Source organism: Melospiza georgiana, chromosome 15, assembly GCF_028018845.1.
Source record: "Melospiza georgiana isolate bMelGeo1 chromosome 15, bMelGeo1.pri, whole genome shotgun sequence".
In the NCBI taxonomy this organism is placed as follows: Eukaryota; Metazoa; Chordata; class Aves; order Passeriformes; family Passerellidae; genus Melospiza; species Melospiza georgiana.
In genome coordinates, this window is record NC_080444.1 from 4,111,510 (window position 1) to 4,131,504 (window position 19,995).

General features: G+C 41.3%; 1 protein-coding gene across 4 annotated transcripts in view; it reads left to right on the plus strand.

Moving 5' to 3' along the window:
- The window catches only part of EBF1 (EBF transcription factor 1), a 261,512-nt gene that overhangs the window by 161,470 nt on the left and 80,047 nt on the right, over nucleotides 1-19,995 (plus strand). For all 4 annotated transcript variants that reach the window (XM_058034565.1, XM_058034566.1, XM_058034567.1 and 1 more), the window contains exons 7-8: nucleotides 5,988-6,069; nucleotides 13,874-14,015. In XM_058034565.1, coding sequence (XP_057890548.1) covers nucleotides 5,988-6,069; nucleotides 13,874-14,015 — 224 coding nt within the window. The remainder of the gene's footprint in view (nucleotides 1-5,987; nucleotides 6,070-13,873; nucleotides 14,016-19,995) is intronic.

Below are 19,995 nucleotides of genomic sequence, written 5' to 3' on the forward strand. Positions count from 1 at the left end.
TGCTAAGCCTCATGTTGGTAAATATCAGTGTAAGTCTCAATTATTCTTTTGTGAATAAGGTACTTGACATGATCAGGGAGCTTTATGTGAAAAGGCCTGCAAGAAAAAAAAAAAAAAAAAAAGCAATCTTCAAGTGAAGTTTTAAATTGTTGGAAAATTAAAGAAATTATTCTTCAAGAATAAAAACAAGCTTTATTTTAGCCTAAGTTTGAATTTTGCCATTTTATAATAGGAGTTTAGATAGGAAGAGTCAACTTGAAAAGAGAAAAGGATTAACTTTGTCCTTCTGAAGTTTCTAAAGGGGCATTTCATAGATCATGGAATAATAGCATCAAGGAATGATTTGGGTTGGAGAGGATCTTAAAGCTCATCTCATTCCAATCCCCTGACATGGGCAGGGGCACCTTCACTGTCCCAGGTTGCTCCAAGCCCTGTCCAGCCTGGCCTTGGGCACTGCCAGGGATCCAGAGGCAGCCGCAGCTGCTCTTGGCAGCCTGTGCCAGGGCCTCCCTACCCTCACAGGGGAGAAGTTTTGCTAGTACCTAATCTAAACCTACTCTCTCTACCTTTTGATTATTTACTTTTCCAAATAAAATAGCATTTTCCCTATATTTTTATTTTAGTGACAGATTACTGAGTAGATGAAGTTACCAAGAGTTGCAGGAGAAGTTATAGATTGACAAAGAGAGAAGTGTGTGAAACTTGCAGAGAAAACCCTGCAGAAGCAAACAAAGCACTGTCAGCCTTGGTGACCTCTGAGCTCAACTCTGTACTGGCTTTGGTTCCTCTGGACATGCCAAGTTTTCACCAGAGCTAAAACACCCATCAGAGGCTGTTTGAGACACTGTTTTTCTAGCATCACCAGTTTGACAGCAGAGCTGGACGTGCTCAAGTATGTGAGTGGTACCTTTGTCTCCACCAGTACTGCTTGTGTATTTAAATTTATGCACATATTTAGTACTCTGCTGAATTGGTGTGCCATACAGAATGGGCATGCAATCCTTTTATCTGATGGAAAGTTGCTAATTATTGCCCTGGCCCTGTGTATTTTGGTTTTACTAATTTTACAAACCCACATATACTTGCTGCTGTGTTTCATCCAGCAGTCTGAAGTTGCCCTTTTTCTATCAAATGTGTTTACAGCACAGAAAAGGTGTGTTCTGTCAGTTTTGTTTGCCCTAGCCAGGTCTGAGCTGTATAACCAGCACTCACTCTGGATAGCCACTGGTCTGGCTGACCTTGGCACCATGACAGCTGTCGTATTTTCACATGGAGGAACTGTTCTTGAACAACTTCTCCAATGTATCAGGAACAAACAAGCTTTTCTTCAGCATCAGGAATGCAGCAGGTCTTCTTTCCAACTATTTTTTTCTCCTTCCACAGACATATTTATTGTGGCAATGGCAAGAAAATCCTACTGCTAAGCCTTCGTGTTTGAGTTCCTTTAAATTTCCTTCAGGGGAGCGACAGAAGAGCCAACGTAGATCATGTCAGAGCTTGCTTTCTTTAATTTAACTCTTCAGTTATTTTTAATAAACATGAGTATTAATTTGTAGTGGCAAGAAAAGCAGGAAGGCAAAATCCTCTTACATCTTCATTACTTCCATTTCTGCCATGGGTTTAATTTAAATCCCTGTGGTGGTGGCAAAGAGCAGGACGCTGCTGGGGAGGTGTTGCACAAACCCAAAGGGTTTGGTGTGTGATGGAAAATGAGGCCAGCAGGGAGTAGCAGGGAGTGGCAGGGAGTATTTTAAACAAGTGGAGTGACCTCCAGCTGGTCTTGTGCTCACCAGATCCATCAGTGGAACAAGGGGAATCAGAGCATGGATGGGGCAGGGGTGAGGACTCCTGAGCTGGTTTCAGGAGCTGGAAGTAACAGTAGGAACCAGGCTTGGGTAGAGTTCCTCCCTATCAGAGGGTGAGAACACAGTCCTACTGACACCAACATCTTTTTGGAAATGCAGCAGTTTTGTTAGAAAAAAACCCACAACTTCATGTCCAAAAAAGGAATTTCTATTGAATTGTGAGAAAAGGAGAGAACATTCCCAACAGCCAATAGCACATTTTTTACGGCTTTTGCATGGCAAGCAGAAGTTCACATTAGTTTGGGGTCTGATTCAGCCCAGGGGTTTGTATTTAAGCAGAGGATGTATTTCTACGCTGGACCTTGCAGTTGCTCAGGGGTTTGTAGAGCATGGATGGCACACATCAACTGCTCAGCAACTTCAGTCCCTCAGCAGTTTTTGCAGCCTGCCCTGAGCAGCATGGTAGGACACCTAAATATAATCTAAAATTAACTGGTTTTCCCCCAGAGTTCCCTTCCTTACACTCCAGCCATGTCTCTGTGGGGTAAAGGTGCTGCATGGAATTCTCTGGTTTAATACCAGTGCAAGTTTTTTTCCTGGACCTGAGCTGACTTGCATGGAACCGGATTGTGTTTCTCTGCTCCACAGAGAAACACATGCACAAATGCTCTTCACACCAGGAATGGTAGTAGTCAGGAAGAGAGTCAGAAAATATGTTTTGGTTGATTGATGAAAAAAAACCCCAAACCTTCAATGGTAGCAATAAGGATAATTGATGACTGTCTCCTGTGTGGCAGAAGAGTGGGTGTTCAGCAGTCACATAAGTTTGGAGAGTTGTAGATTTTATTGACACTCCTGTGTTTTGCACATTTTTTTTTCATCTTGGAAATGAATTTCAGACCCCAGTAGTGAGTATTAATGCTATATATCCTCTGTGGTTAGCATTAATGGTACACAGTCCTGCCAAATGCAGGGAAAGTTAGAATTGAAAAAAAATAACCCACTGTGAAAAGGCTAGATGCAAGCAAATGGGGATGGAGGTTTATGCTTGCAAAGAGCTCAGCTCTGTTGGCACTTCTCCTGGACCAGTGCTGTCAATCCAAATCTGAAATATTTGCAGAGTGAAGTGTTGCTAATGAGCAATGCTGGCAGGACCGGGCTTGAGGTGATGAAGGCACCTCAACAATTGGTCTAAAGCAGGAACCAAGGCCCGGGCTGAGCCCCATGAATCAAACTGCTCTGCTCTACTCTTGTCTTAATCTGTTCTCATCCTCCTTCCTGCCAAGGTGGGGGGGTTCCATCAGCTGGGGGTGTGGTGCCAGCCCAGGAGCTGCTCAGCTCTTGCCTGGATGAGTGAGGGATGCTTCGTGTGGCCGGGGGGGCTCCAGCCTGGCGTGTTCCCAAATAAAGTGCAGCCCCATCGTTTGTTTTGTCTTTCAGTAGAATTAAAATATGGCACTTGGCAGAATGTGTTCTGTAAACTGGTGACTTTTTTTTTGCTTAACATGCAGTGAGTGAACTTGGCTGTGTGAGCGCCGCGTTCCTCTGAAAATGCTATTATTTTTGCAAGTTAATTTTTTTCTGGAGTTGGTTTAATTCAAAAGAAGTTTTGTTTGCTTGCTTGCTTGCCTGAGGTTTTTTGGTAGGTTTAAACAGATGAGCTTCATTTCTTCTGCAGTTTATTTTGGTGAAACTTCTGTAGCCTTTGGGGGTTACAGCACAGTGCACATGGAGTTAGACTGTGAAACTTTGGGTTAGAGTTTTGCAGACCCCAAAAAGCAAATTCTTGTATTTCAGGGTGACTTTCCAAGCCTTTGAGTTGACATGAATTCAGAGTTTGTAAGGGGAGGGAAGGCCCAGTGTTTCTCCATAGAGCTTCACAAAGAACTTTCCATCTTTTTTGGGGAACCCTTAATCAGCCCACCAACCCTCACTGCCCATTATTTGTGTGCTATGCCAATACAAACCAGGAATTTTTAGCTATTTTTAACTTTTCCATGCCCCAGCTCCCCTCAGGGCCGGGGTGTTGATCTGGGGCTGTGGCAGACCGGGTGGGCAGCTGCTGGACTCAGCCCTCGGCAAAGCCGCCAAAATCCCGCGGTAAGCCCAGGGCAGCGCCAGCTTCTCCCCAAAGAGTGAGTGGCTCTGAGAGGTTTTGCCACATAAGGGCCTGTTTGAGGCTGTAGGCACCAGCTGACAGGGATGTCTTTGCCTCTGAACAGATGGCCAGGCTTTTTATTTCAGCGAGCAATCTCATGTGGAGGGGTGGTCTCCGAATCCTGCCAGGGTTTCGCAAGACAGGGCCAGCTTAGGGCAAGAGGGATCTGATGTCTGTGCCCTTCATAGCTCATGAGCTAAGTGATGAGCTGTTGACAGGAAAGCCATCATCTGAAGTGTAAGATCCCCAACTCTCCCCACTTTTCGCTTTTCTTTGGCGGAATTAATGCCCTATTTGCTTGTCTCTCAAAATCCATTCTGGCACAAGTACAAACCCTCGCCTGGTGGCAAGCAGTTGTCTGGATCCGAGATGCCAAGATTTGTGCTGACAGCTCCTTCTACACAATCTGAGTCAGGCTGTCACAGCTGGCCATTAGCAGCTTAAAAAGACACACATGTACAGCAAATAGCACCACCTTTCCATTATTGAATATCAGAACCTGCTTGATTGAGAAATGCAATGACTTGCACTGCTCTTTCCTTTAAACAAGCACTGCCTCCAAACCCCTGTTCCAGTGCAGTGGATGTTTATTTTATGTGGATTGCTTGCCCTTATTTAGAAGCTCAGGTCTAGAAGAGACTTCCTGGGCCAGGAGATCTAGTCCTTGATAATCCCAAGCATCACATTTGATAATCCTGCTCATTACATTGCATTTCTTAAAAGAAAACATTCTCTCGTAGTTTCGATTTATCGTTGCAGCCGTTTGCCTTGTATGATTTCCTTGACATGGAGGAACAAGAAGCAAAACTTGCCTTGTTGAGAGGCAGCATCACAACTAGAGCAGGGCAAAGAATGCTGCTCATCAAAAAGGGATTTTCTGAAGCTGTTTACCCTGCAGTGTTGCCTTTCTTGGTGACAGTCTGTGCAAATTCTGCTGACCTAGCATTCAGTTTGGGTGCTGAAAGAGGGCTGCTTGCAAAAGTTAACATTCAGATTTAAAGTAAAACAGGATCAAACTGTTCCCCATGCCACTCCTGTATGTGGGAACAGGGCAGAGGAACTTCTGCTTAGTCACTGATGGTTATTGCACGTGTAATGCTGCCTTGTCTGGTTACGCTGGGCTTTAAACTTGCTATAGGATTAAACTGTGCACGGCTGAGCTTTAGGAGACCTTAGTCTGTAGTTTATTTTGGACAAAAGGCTGATAAACTTTGGCTTTCAGGGAGGAAGCCTGGAATCTGAGACCCACTATTATTCATTGACTTGTCTTTATGAGTTTACAGCCCACTGATGCATAACACTGAAGGAAATATTTTCAGTGAAATGTTTGCTTTTTTCTTTGGCTTTGTAAAAGGCAATGTCTTTTCTTAGAGATATATGTCAGGGTCATATAGCTACTTCAGTGAACTGTGTATGGTCAGGAAGTAGGCTGCATCAAAAACATTTCATTTTTCCATGAAGTCATTCTTTTGACCAAGGCTTCCCCCTTCTCTCAGGGATTTGGGCTCCACTAACCACTATTGAAGCATTAATTTTATTCACAAACTCGGTTTAATCCTGGGGGGGAGATTTCAACTGTATGGAACACTTTCAGTATTTTTGTATTAAATCAAAACTTGAGGGTGACAGTGAACTTGTAAAACAAAACGCCATTTATACCCAAGGGAATTTTCATGTCTAGCATTTTTCTGTCCCTTTTTTGCTGTGCTGAAAAACGTGTCTGTTCCTCATTGCTCTGGATGGCACAGCCAGCCTGGCGTGACAGAGGGACTGACTCTGCAAACTTTAATGGCTCTGACACAACGGAGCTATGAAATTAGTGTTTAAATTTTCAGGATGTTTTGCTAGATCAGGCCTATGTAAGCTCCGCTCCTTCTGTGGTTGGGCAGGGTGAGTTGGGAATACTGATGTTGATAAGTCTTTGTTGTACCAAGTGTGCAGATATCATATTTGTATCACTGTCCTATTGATACAGACTACACCCTATTTATACAGCATTAATGTTCATTTCTGTTTCTTCACAGGTTCTTCTTGAAATTTTTCCTCAAATGTAACCAAAATTGCCTAAAAAATGCAGGAAACCCTCGAGACATGCGTCGATTCCAGGTCAGTCGGACACGCTTCCTCATTTAAAAATCAGCAGCTGTTAGGACAGAAGTACTTTGACCCAAACTAACCTAGTAATTCACTGGAAGATGCTAAAAACATAAGGTCACAAAATAATGCCTAATTCTTGTCACAGCAGAATTGTCAGGAAGTAGTTGGGTTTTCTTGCCCTGGAAGAGAGCACTCTTGAAGATAATGTCATCTCCGCCGGAAGGGAAAGCATGAAAAGGAAAAATCAAAATGACCTCTCTGTTGTTTTCAGCTATTGGGCTCCCCAGCTCTGAGATATTTCTCTCTCCATGGGGAACTATTTGTTTTCATGGAGATACCAAGTGGGCACCTTGTTTATTGGCTGGGGCAGAGGAAGGTGTAAGAGCAATTAATAAAATCAGGCATATGGCTACAAGTGTTACTCCTGAGCAGTGGTAAAGACTCATAAACGTGCATCGATGGGATGAAGGTCTGTCCCTGTAGTGAGCACTTGGAGAAAGCTACCACTGGGTGCCTCTTTCTTAGGATGCTTTGGGCTGGTATTAACCCATTTTTGCATCTTGTGGCACTGGGTCTTGGGAGCTGAAATATCAACAAAGCTTTAGATAGCCAAGGACATCTTGTTATGGTCCAGCTGTGTCACTACTCATTTTGGGTTGAAGAGCATCACTGTCCCTTGGGAAGGTGGTCTGTACATGCACCTCCCCAGTGCTGGCAGCAGAGTGGAGTGGTGGCAATGCTGAGGAATAGTTGTTCCAACCCTTTTATTGAAGACATGGTCTTTGACTGTGGCAATAATGCTTTAGCTGGGTATGTGCTGAATAAAAACATGGGATAAAAAGTCAAAGAACCTTCTCTTTTGGTGGGAGGAGTTTTCCACGGAGGAAATATGGTAGAATCTGTCTGTGGGGCTTTGCCTCAGGGTTCTGAGAAAGAAACAAGAGATTTGTCACATGGACCACATGGGTCTCTGGAGAAAGACAAATCCAAAATATATCTGCTTTCTGTAGTTACTCAGAACCTTGTTTGCTTCTTTTCCAGCATTGTTGCACTTCAATACAAGTGTTGAATGTTATGTAAGTGACAATATTATTTATATGTAGAATGTCTTTTGTTGAACTGCTTAATTGCAGCAATGCTGGAAGGCAGAGGGGTGCTATTTGCCTCTGAGCAGGGAAGTGCAGAAGTAAGGAGATGTGGCCACAGGGATTAAATGAATCAGTGTAAAAGCCAGTATTAGCATGGCAGAGCCCTCAGCTTCTCACCCCACACTCCTCTCTGTCACGATTCTCCTGTGATTCCAGAGGGCATTATCACAGAAAGAGAATGTGGGAAAAGGACTCTCACCAGCACGGGGCTTTAGTCCGAGCAGTCACCCCTGGGGCCTGTCAGAGCTTGCTTCACAACATGTACACTCTGCTGGGGCTGTGCTCGCCCAGGCTCCAGGCTGATTTTCATATGGAAATGCCTGTGCGTGTTCCTCAGAACAGCAATCAGGAGCTGTGTCGGCGGGGAGGTAGGACATAGGAAAGGTTGTTGATCTCTTGACTTGTAAAGACATTCTGTCATACAAACCCAGCTTCACAGCAGTTGAGCTTTCCGTGTGTAAACAGAGACTGCTTAATTACACAGGTCATGTCAATTAGCGTGACCTCAGCATTTTCAAGAAATTAATCACTTTCAGCCGAGCGAACCACTCCTACTCTCATACAGGGTGGCATTGAAGCTCGCAGCATTCTCTTCAGTGCCCAGCCTTATTGTTTTACAATAGCTGCTTTTGTTTCTTCCCTTTTCTTTTTTTTTTTTTAATTTTGAATTTGTTGGTCTTTTAGCAATAAACTTCTTAAAATAAAACAGCTGGGCTCTGCAGAGTCCAAACTTCATTTATCATTTCTTTGGGTGAAAAGCACCAAGTGTACATGTAGTATCTCAGAGCTGTGGTGCTCCTGGGTCTTTGAGGCAGTGTTGTGTAGGAACCAAATGAAATCTGTGCCCCTGTGTTTGCTGTCAGCTGCCTTTGAATTGTTGCCGGTGACTTACAAGGTCTCCAATAGCAATGTCACAGTTCTGGTTAAATACCATAAGGATAAGGTATTTCCAGATACTTTCAGATGGTACCATACTCATTTTATACACATAAAAATGGAGACATTCCCTTCCTTCATTCCCCTACTTGTGCTGGACTTTGAAGCTGCCAAGAGATATTTCCAACTTTTGGTCTGTCAGTCCCCAAAAGTTGCTGGAAGTTCTTAGAACACAGATTATGGTTTTGATGAGAGAATCAGTGGAAGGCCAAGGACACGAGTCCTGCACTTTCTACGGACCAGTCCTGTAGAAAATTTCCTTTCTTAGTAGATTTTAGATTTGGTTTGGGGTGTTTTTCCCCATGTAGCATGGAATTGTCTGATTATCATCTGATATAAGACATTTTAAGAAAGTACAGGGAGGAGGCAGAGTGTGTGTTGATTCAGGCTCACAATCAGAAATTAATTAGGAGGTTTTATCCTGAACTTTGCTTGCAAATGTAGGAGTGTGATAAGTCTAACATAAAAGCTGTTGTGGGCCTGGAAGGAAATAAATTTCTCTGCATGTTTGAGATGTCCAGGCATGCGACAAGTGGAGTGGTATGGAGTGCCAGCAGTGTGTGTGTGCTGGAGCAGTGCTGGCCCTGGCTGTGTTTGTTGTGTCTCTATTAGCACAAGGAGACAGTCAGGGAGGAGAAGTCAAGTACTGCACAGTATTTCAGCTGTGCTTCACACTTCTGCTTGCCCTTGACAAAATAATTTCATCTCCATGTTTCATCAGCCCAATTGCACAAAACATTTGGTGCTCTTGTGTATTATCATCTTTGCCCAACCTTGCCTTTTTATCCCAGAAACCCTCCAGAGCAGCTGCTCAATCTGGTTGCAAATTCTTCATCACAATAAGTCATCATCCTTGGTGGGATGAGCTGTAGTGCCTCAGTTAGTGGTAATAATAATACTGCTACTAAGTAGATGGTGTCATGACTGAACTCTGCCTAGATTTGATTTTTCAGAACTAAAAACTCATTCATACAACCTAAACAGCTTTGTATGTTATTGTAATTAATGAAACCCAGGCGCCCTAGCTGTCTTGTTGTTCTTGTTTTAGCACAACTGCTTGTAAACTGACACGTGTCAAGTTTTAATTTAGAGGAAACTTTTCAGGCTGTGTCACTGAACGAAACCCCAAACATTCACTTATTATGAAAACCTTGAAAGTCACTTAGAGATTGCCATGCTGTTTGATTCTGCTACCACAGCCTCTCCTGCAGCAGAGGCTGCTCGTTTGCCTCCATGGGATGCTGCCACTCATGTTTGAATTGAAGCCACTTGTGTCTTATTGCAAATTTGCATAAGAGACAGAGATGATGCTTCATGAATCCCAGATAATGGAATTTGGACATGCAAGGCTCCATCCCCAGAGAAGGGAAAGGCAAAAAAAAAAAAAAAGAAGAAGAGACTGAAAAATAGCAGTGAGAGCTATGGCCCAATTCAACAAGGTAATTAAGTGCCTGGCCTGTCCTTGAGCACGTGAGCAAAATTACAGAATGTATTGTACTTATGTGCTCTTAGTTAGGCACCTTTTGAAGTGTCTTGTTAAATGGAGAGTGATTTTTAGCTACTAGAATAAAGAAGTCAACACATTGTGGGAAGAGGTCACCAAGTGGTGATGAAAATAAAGATGTGCTCGAGCCATTTATAGCTTTCAGAAGAGTGGCAAGCACTGGAGTTACATATTTAACACTTAGGACACACTTCAAACCGGGAAATTTTCCTAGCTAGATTTTCTCTGCCTTTGCTATTGGGGATATTGCAGAAATATCAGGTCCTTCACCATACACTGGAGAAAATTGAAAGCACAAGGAAAATGCTATGTCTTAATCAGTAAGCATAGCTTAATGGGCTGTGGTTAAAAATCAGGAGTTGTGCAATGCTTAATTTTGATATATTAGGTGAGGTACTATACCAAATAAACAGGCCGAGTGCTAAACGTGGATAAATAGCTTGATCTCCAGGCTCCTGGTCTCTGAATATTTAAAGAAAAAAAAATCTAAGCTCCAAAGTATTCACAAACTGAGCTATTTAATGGCAGGCAGAATAATCCACAGAGCTGGGATATGTTACTGCATTCAATAGCGCCAATTTCATTGAAGAAAGTTGTAAACCCATGTGTTTCTTTCATACCTCTGTCTCCCCTGGTGTTGATACAGGATTTAAATTCAAAATCTGTGAAGGGCTAAAGCTAAAGCTCAAAATCATTTTCCGTGTTTGCCTGTCTCAAATTAAAACTGTGTTTTGTTGACAAAATTTGGAAAGGTTTGAGATTTGGCAGACCTGGTTGTCCCTGTGCTTACATTAATGTGTCAGCACCTCATTAATCATTTATTAAACTGTAGTGTGCCTTTCCCTCTTGCTACAGTCTGTGTTTTAGGATGCCTTGGTGCCCATTCCACATGTACTCTGGCTGTCCCCTCCCCCTAATTTTATGATTTCTCCACAAATTAGTTTTAGCATGTGCTTTAACTTGAACATATCCCAGTCGTTTCAAAATCAAAATGGGGAGAGTGTAGTATTTTTTTAGATTAAAAAATATGAGTAGAACTTGTAACTATGTAAGTGCTCTGCAGCAATCCAAGTAGGTAACTGTGGCACACAATATTTGAGGTGCATTTTTTACTATTAATAATTAGAGGCATTAATATTTCCTTGGTGCAATGTGCACTCAATGTTCCTCTATTAATGAGAATTTTCATTTAAAGAATTGAGCAGCAAGAGCCTGTTGCTTCTTACAGGTGTGCTATGAATAATCTTTTTTTTTTTTTCCAGACACATAAGAGTTTTTTTTTTTTCTGCATTTCCTGAGACTGGAAACAGTTTCACTTGGGGATTCCATTTATAGTTTCTGCTGCTAACGACACCAAAGAACCACACCAATGTGGTCTCTTCATAGTAAATCAAACTGTTCAGGAGGGAGGTAGGAAGATATTGCTAAGTAATTCAAAATATGTTGCATCAACAGTTCTGAAAATCTGAGGAGGGGGAAATTAAATATAGCTTTACTCACATAAAACCTCAACAGGATTGTTTCCTCAAGTTCTTACCTAGAAAGTTGCATGTAAAGCAGCAGCTACTTAGATACAGGATTTTCACAGCTTTCAGAACTACCTTACTGTTACTACTCTTGACTCATTATTTTTCTGGAATCCCATTTCTAAAAATGTTAAAAGTTTTGGTTTCAGCCCAGGTTTGATCAGCTTCAGCGTGAAGTCTGTGTGTACCTATAGGGTTTTAGAATTGGGGAAAATATTTTCTCTTGTAGCCATTGTTATTAATTGTAGTTTTGTTAATTTTCATACGCATCTAATCAGACCCCTAAAAGAAGATAAGGAGCTGGCATAAATCATGGAGCTGTGACAGGCAGTGCCAAGGATTTGGCTCAAAATCCCACTTGCAAAGAATTTACAATGGTTGCAAGTGCACAAATAAGATTGCAAACCCCGAGCCACTTACTATAAGATCATATTTTATTGAAAATATCATAAACTTTATTCTACCCCTCAGGAATTCAATGGATAAATTACTTTTGAAATCCCTTTTGGAATTTTATATATAGGGCTTGTTTTTTTTTTCTCTCCTTAGTTTGATTTCAGGAAAACTTATCTGTAGTATTTGGTGCTTTCTTTTTCCCAAATTTCCATCTGTAGGAGCTCTTGAATCATTTATTCTGTATTTTAATATCTTTCACTTAAAACACACATAAAAGCCTATTGCTTGGAATGCCATTCTGAAGGATGGGGTTAGGATCTTTTAGATATAAAATATTCTCTTTTGTATTCTGCTTTTTCCAGAGAAAGACTTCAGGATCTCCTCTGGGCAGTTTAGTGGCTTTGCTTACTTTTTGAGTATTTTAATTGGGGGGCCAGAAATAGGTAGACAATTTTTCCTTTCACTCTATTTTGTTTTTTTTTTTAGTTCCAATTCAAGTGATGAAATTGAATAGTTGTAAGCGATCCTTTAAGTGTCCCCATTTGACCAACTTTGAGAGGCAGCAGCTTCCTGAGAGAGTTGAAGCAATGTTTGCCAATCCTTGTAAAGCATTTCACCTCTTCAGAGGCTAAAGCCTCTCAAAACCAAGAACAATTAAAGCAAGAGCCTTTCAGAGCGACTGGGGAATTCAGCAAAATAAATCAGAAATCCTCTGCCGTGGCTCTGGAGGCTTGCCTCATTATAAGAGCAGATCTATTAGCCCCCTTGCCATTGTCTTTCATTTCTCAAGTGAGGTGATTCTAATTAAATTAATCTGCATGTCAATCTATCGGTGATCAATCAAAAGGGCTGAGGTCCCCCTTTGCGGCACTGTGCTTGCGGCTGACAGGGGCTGATAATGGAGGAAGAAATAAACTGTCGAGCAAAGTTAATTAGTCAACATAATAGGTGGATTAAACAGGAGCTGCTGATTGCTGTTTCACATGTCGAAGCATGAGGTGGGAGCTGAAACTGCAATTAACAGACAATTATTATATTTGGTTGTAAGAGGTCGCATGAATAAACATATCTCTGTGGGTTTCAGTCTTTAATCCCTTTCCCTGTTTAATGTAAGGAGAAGTGTAGGTCATTTCTTCTTATTGTTTTAGTCAAAGTTCTCGAAGGCGACGCGTGCTCCTGGCAAACCAGCAGCCAGCTGAAGGCCAGATCTTTGGCTGGGGTAAAACCCTGGGAATGCCACATTTTGCTGGGAAAAGGCTGTGGGAGGGGTGGCTGAAGGAAAGCTGGGGAGGCTGAGACTGCTTGGTCTGAATGGAGGAGGAGGAGATGTGGTGTGATGAGCTCACAGCTCTGCAAGAGACTTGTTTCTCCATGACATTTCATGGCTCACGGGCCCACTGCCTGGACAGGGATTTCCTTTTGGAGCCTCAGGGTTGAGCAGTCCCTCTGGACACCTTGGAGAAGCTGAGTCTTCTACTCTGGACCCATCATTTACCTGTTTGCCCCTGCTGGGCTGGCTTCTCTCCTGCCCTGGGCAGCTCTGGGCAGCAGAAGTGTCTAATCCTTCCTCCAGGGCAGTCCTGCTGTGTCTCTCTCACCTCGCTTCAAATCAAATCCCAGGTGTTGACATTGAGATAAGTTGAGAAATACAAATAATTCTAACACGGGATGAATAGGGTTGTGTTCTCCAGATCAAGACCCCACTGTCAAGCGTGTGTGTGTGTACACAAACATGCCTATACATACTCCTTAAGATAGAGCTCGGGAGAAATTTGGGCAAATCCAACAACCTGCAGTGACTTTGCAGAGGGGAGAGCAGCAGAGAAGGGTGGGGGCAACGCAGGCAGCAACTCTTGTTACAACTTCACAAAATACACTTTTGTTTTCTTTTATTCTGAATCGATTCTCATTTGCAATGTCAACATCTCTATCTACTTCAGCGTGGAAACTGAAGGATAATTTAGGGTGAAACACAGCTGCCCTTGTATATAGGGGAAAAAAATACTTAATAAAGATCCTCTTGTTAAAATGATGGTTAACAGTGTGCTGTCTGCCACGCAGTTACAAACTCTGCAATTTGACTTAAAACTGCATCAAAAGCTTTCGATGCCAAAGACCCACTCATCAATAGCGCCTCTTGTTAGATTTGTACAGCATAAGCACCAGTTATTATGTGAAATAGCTTTGCAATTTTCTACAGCTCCCAGCTGTTATTTATTTAACTGAGTTTATTACACTCCGCACTTTTTAAAAAACACACGGATTTATCCAAATTTTCCTCCATCTTGCTCTTGTGCTTGCAGGTCGTGGTGTCTACAACAGTCAATGTTGATGGCCATGTGCTGGCAGTGTCAGACAATATGTTTGTGCACAACAATTCCAAGCACGGGCGGAGAGCTCGAAGACTCGATCCCTCGGAAGGTACGCCTTCTTATCTGGAACATGGTAGGCAAATCATTTTCATTGGTTGGCATTGCTAATTTTAATGTGAATTTATTTGGTTTGTGTCTCTGGCTGCTGCTTTCAAAATTGTCCTGTAAGCGTTTATTATCTCTGGGACCAGACATTTGAAAGGGACTGGCCTCCAGACCAAAAGGGGAATTTTTCAAGTAGGTCAGCTCTAAATGTAGTGAAATGACAAACAAGTAAGCAAACATGGGTGCAGAGGTTGTCCTGTGTGCCAGTGAAGTGGGGTGATTTTTTTTTTTAATGTTGGTTGCATTTATTCAGTACCCAAAATTGGAGTCTGATTTTTTTTTTCCAGACTGCCCTGATTTTTGACTGTGCATCTAAAGGATGTTGCACATTTTCTGAAGAGCTCAGCACCCAAATTTTGGATTGCATTTCTTCTATCTATAGGGTGCTGAGCTGTCTAGGAGATTCTTCTGTTCCTTTGAATTGCCCTAAATGAAAGCAGAGCCCTTTTGGAAATCCATCTGCTTACTTAAGCCATGGATGAATGTTCTTTTCTGGCTCCAGCTGTGCCAGCTGAGGACATTGCTTTTCCCACAGCTGTTTGTCTCCCTTCCCTGCTCCAGGCTATTCTTCACCATGGACATGCCAGCTAGGATGGTTGTGTGCTTGCTCTCTGGTCTCCTCCAGGCCAATGAAGTTCATTTGAATTAAACCATTTAAATAATCACTCTTTGCCAATATGGCTTGTTGCTGAAATGATTGAAGGAGAAATGGTGCAAGGCAGTTTGGCTTTTCTGGAAGCACAGTAAACTCCAGCAAGGGTGGGATGGGGGCACGTGGCTGGAAGCAGCCTGGGGACAGTAATCTCTTTTGTAAGGTCAGCTGGTCCTGGAAGGGAACATCTGCTGGTGACTGTAGGTGCTTAAAATGGGAGTTGTTGAGTGCAAATGTACTTTGAAAAATCTGGATTTGATTAATGTTTTGTTTTGCTCTTTGTCCTCAAAGTTGATGACTACTGCTGAAAAACAAAACAAAAACAGAGGGCATTTCACTCCCCTCTCCCTGTTCCAGCTTGGTAGAATAGCTCTTTGTCTTCAAAGCTGTTTGTAATCCTAAATTCAATAGGTGCTTGCTCCCTCTAAGAGATGTGTACCCTCAGCTGCCATTGAAGTAGCTGAGTGTAGAAGGCACCAGTCCTTTATGCTGGTTTGTTTCACAAATATTTGCCAAGGATCTGATGAATAATTAAATAGATTTTTCCAAAGAGTTTGAAGAAACCAGATAAAAATTTCTCTGGGAAAGCAAATGCCACTCAGAGAAATGTTAACTAGATACGTTAAAAGAAATTATTAATGCTGAGAAATGGGAAAATGTGTGGGTTTCTACTGCTCAGTGGATTCCTGTGGAAATACTTTTCTATTCTGTTTATGCTTTCAGGCATCAGTCCTGCAAGCACTTATGCATATATTTAAGATTATGCTCACATATGGTCCTGTTGGGATCAATGAGGCTTCTTGTGTCAGAGAAGCTGAGGGTATTGATAAGTGTTTGCAGAATCGGGTCTGTAGTTCACACTTACTAACCTAAAATTCTTAGCTCAGCAGCGTTTCTCATTATATAAACATAACTTACATCTGTATTTATTTAGCTCTAACTTTTTTATGTAGGCTACGAGCCATTTTCAGCCATAATTCATGTTATAGAATTTTTTTTCATCCTGCCAACAACCTAATTTAATAAACAAACCACTGTCATAATTTTTACTGAAATTTATAAGGAATGTATGAACTCTGTCTTTATTAATTAGCAGAAGGCATTACAAAGGGAAACTTCTTTCTGTTCAACTTTGTAATCTTTCCATTAAGTCTAGTCTTAAAAAAACACTCTTTTTTTTTTTTTTCTTATATTCCTACTAAAGTAGTTGCCATATTTTTTTTTTCCTTTTTCCCCATTGCAGTCTTCTCAGTGCATGCTTTTGGTTGAGGCAGTACTTAATTTCTCTTACATAAATGCCCTTATTCTCATGCACCGTGGTATCTCATTTTACCACAGCTGTCGTTCCCACTCCTACAACCTGAGGGATTCTGTTGGCAAAAAAGCAACAACAAAAAAAGATAATTCTCTGCTTACGTAGCTGCACACACCTGAGTTACTGTGCTGATATTAAAAGTCAACATCTGCAAAATATCTCCATGTGTACATTTTGTGGGAAAGGTGATTTTTCTAATCTGCTTTCTCAGGCACCTCTCAAGTAACCTCATAAAGCAACTGCTAGTAAATTCTTACTTTTGAATAGCAACCTTCACACTACAAAATTGTTCCCTTCCCAAAGGCTTGGTGGAGCCTTTCTTTTTAACCCAAATCCTTCTGTCCAACTCTCCAGGAATTCTCTGAACATGTGAGTCCAAGAAACAGGAAAAAAATTTGAAAATCCAGTTGTTATGATATTACTTTACTAAATGCAAAGAAAGAAAAAGGTTTAATGCTATTGAATTTTGGACAAGACCCATTGGAACAGATGACAGTTTCCTCCACTGAAATAATTTTTTGCTTTCACTTTGAGTCACAAAATGTATTATTTTTCTCCAGTTTTTGGAATTTTTATTTTGGATAGTATCAGAGGCAGTTTGTTTGCCTCTCCTCTCCCCATCTTTTCTGCCTCCCTCAGGGAAGGACAGATTGACCTGAGCTGTATCCATGAGCAGGGATAGGAAGGGAATGTAGTCATGGTTTGTCTCTGGTTCATTGCTCTGGTGAGCAACTGCTCATCACAGGTTTGTAAAATCTGGGATCTGACTATAATATACCATTGACCAAATGTATTCCTGTGGACTTTTCCAGACGTTTAGCTTCTTAACACAAATTCCTGATGGCAATAGAGATGAATGCCTGACTGTGAGGGCTGGGGAAAGGAGAGACAGGATGTAGAAAGATGTGCTGGTTGTTGAGTTTACCTGGACAATATCCAGCTTATTTTTCCTTACAACCTTGTGTTTGCTGCTCTGAAATATGGAGGTACAGTTTATGTGACACCTAAAAGATACCTTGGGGGCCAAAAAGCTGGAAAGAAACCTGCACCTCCTAAGCCACTCAGGAGCCTGGTGTCTCCACATTTGGGTTTCACCATCTCATTAACAGGTAGTCTGAATTATTTTTGGGACATCCAACACATCTTTATTTATATCTTGCTTGTCAGACTTTTCAGTCAGTAAAGTAAAACCCCCCAAAAAAGGGGGTTTTTTTTGTAGCTCATTTCTCTGAATATAACCAGAACCCCAGATCTTGGTTTTGTGTCCACATGCTGCCCCCTTGAAGCCAGTGGGTTAAGCAGCTAATCTTTCAAATAAATATATCTATATTTTAAAAGTAATAGCTGGCAGAGGCCAATTATTATTTTATCCATCTCTGTGTGGTATAAATAGGGTAAGCCACAGTAATCTGTGGTTTTCAATAATTATCACTTTTTCATTCACAAATAGTTGGATCCTCACTGGTTTTATATTTCTGGTAAACCAGAAAGCCGGTGTGGTTGACCTTTCCAAATTATATATATAGTAAGATGTATAGTCAAGAGCCAACAGGCTCCAACAGTAGGATATATTTCAGCTTGGAGTTCATCCCAGGGTGTCAATTTTAAAAGCAAAATCTTCCCAATGAAATTTAAGTGATAAACTTATGGAAGGGGAGAGTTCTGGCAGGGCTTGCAACAACTCTTTTCAAGTTTACCAGCAATAAATCCACTGCAAAATTTCCAGTTAAAACTCTCATATCATTGCAAAGTAAAAATTCTTTTTTTTCTCCAAATGTTTTGAATGTCTTTACAAGAATGTAAAACCAATTGCAGCATCAGTTTCTCTATTATTTTTCCTTGCTGGCAGAATGCAATGCCCTCGAAAAATGATAGTCCCTGAGACCCTGTCAGTTTGCATGCTCTAACACTTTATTATCTAATGATCTAATATGCAACAAGGCAAAGAGGGGGTGCTTATCACCCTGACAGGACGCCTAAGAGAAGTGACTAAATTACTTTATGTACCATTAGCACTAGCTGCCAGGGTGAACTCACTGTGAGCATTTATGCAAATATTCCTGAATACATTCAAGTGGCCTTGTCAGGAAGACGACTGACAAGCAGCTTAAATGCTTGGGTTTTTAAAGGGACAGTTTTATTTCTTTTTTCTTTTCCTTCCTCCTCCATGGGAGAGCACTGAAGAATTAGGTGATGGTGAGGTTTGCTGATGATTTGGTTCTGAGCCAGCTCAACAGCAGCAGCAGATGAAAGATGCAGGGTAGAAATAGAAACAAATTATTAGATGTGATATCAGAGTTTGCAGGTGGAAGTGGAGATAACCACGATTTCCAAAGCAACGTCCTGCTGGTATTTTAATATGAAATATGCATAAATCTCTATGTGTTTATATCTAAAACAAGTCATTATGTAGTGAAACCATTAGTACTGGTTGCCTTAAACTGGGAAGGATAGTGCAAGGCTGGGTGATTTGATCACTTCATTGTGGTACCTGAGACAGCCAAGCTCTTACAATGTTGTTTTAGCTCATGGCAGCAATGAGTGACTCCAACCGTTTGTCTGCAGGTGCAAAACCTCCTACAAGAAATAAAAAGCAGTAGTGGCTGTGCCTCAGCTGCACGTGACAGCCAGATCCTCTTGTCAGCAGTGGGGCATTTAAAGAGTTTTTCTTGCCAATCCTGCCCATCCTGGGCCATTTAAGAGCTCACAGTTACTGCACAATCTAAGATTTTCCACTGAGTCCTCAGATTTGAAAGCAAAACTGATTGCTAGGCTGTGCCTTAGTGAATCAGGTATTTTCTGTTTGGATTATTAAAAAGAGGAAAAAAAAATCCCTCACCTTATAAATGACTTTGAGACGATAATATTTAAAATAAAACTTTGAAACTGACTTCTCTTAGGTCTCATTTCTAGTCTGCCTGTAACAGAATTGTTGAGGACAGACATTGAATACTGTGAATTCTGTTGCACATGGTGGATGATTCCTGAAAGATGCTCAGAAATCTGACTCTGTGACCTTCTTCCTGTGCCCTAAGTGGCTCTGGCCCAACTCTAATCACTAAATTTTGGGCATTGTGTAGAGTTGTGAAGAGGATGACCTGATCAGCTCCATTTTAACCATTTTATCCCTCAACTTCTTGGTGGTGCCTATCTCTGTACTAGTTGATGAAATTGTTACTCCAAGACAGAACACTGACTGAAGCAAAAATTTTAACAATTTGAGATGGGTTAAGCTTCAAAACTTGATATATTTTACCCTTAGTTGGTATAGGTTCATGTTGTGCATCAGAGTTAGGGACTATTGCATTAAAAAACTGGCCAGGTTTAAACAAAGAAATGCTAAAGTTTGACTTGCTTCGTCCATGGGTGGAAGCACCTGTTATAGTTTAGCACTGAGCTTAAGAATGTTTTTGTGATTATATGAAAAATATAAACACACAAGGTTTTTCTGCATCATATCATTCCATATAGAGAAATGCAGTGGGCTTGATTTATTATTTAGAAGGGAAATATTGAAAAAAAATATTAGGATTCTACCACTCTACTTGAGGGGATCTTGTATGTTATTCTGAGTTATGTCTGCTTTCTAATTTATTTTCTATGAGGGAAGAATACCTTGGGTTGTTGGACATCTCTATGCATACACAGGGGAAAAAAAATGTGACTTTCAGAGCATTGCACAACATGGATAGTAATAACAGTAAGTGAGCCTTGATATACTGAAGGATTGCAAAATTTCAAGCTGGAAATAATTTTCTTTATTTTTGCCAAGTTGTCTTTTTCATATCGGTTCCTTCATAAATGCAGTGACTCATAAATTCAGGCAATTTTTAACATAATGGCTTGTTATGTGTTCTTGGAGTTTGACCTCACTGGGTGTATAAGATTAACCTTTTCACTGCCCTGTGGACTTATTCTGTTCCACAAAATGAGGGAATGGTTGGGGCTGGGAGGGACTCTAGAGACCATCCAGTCCAACCC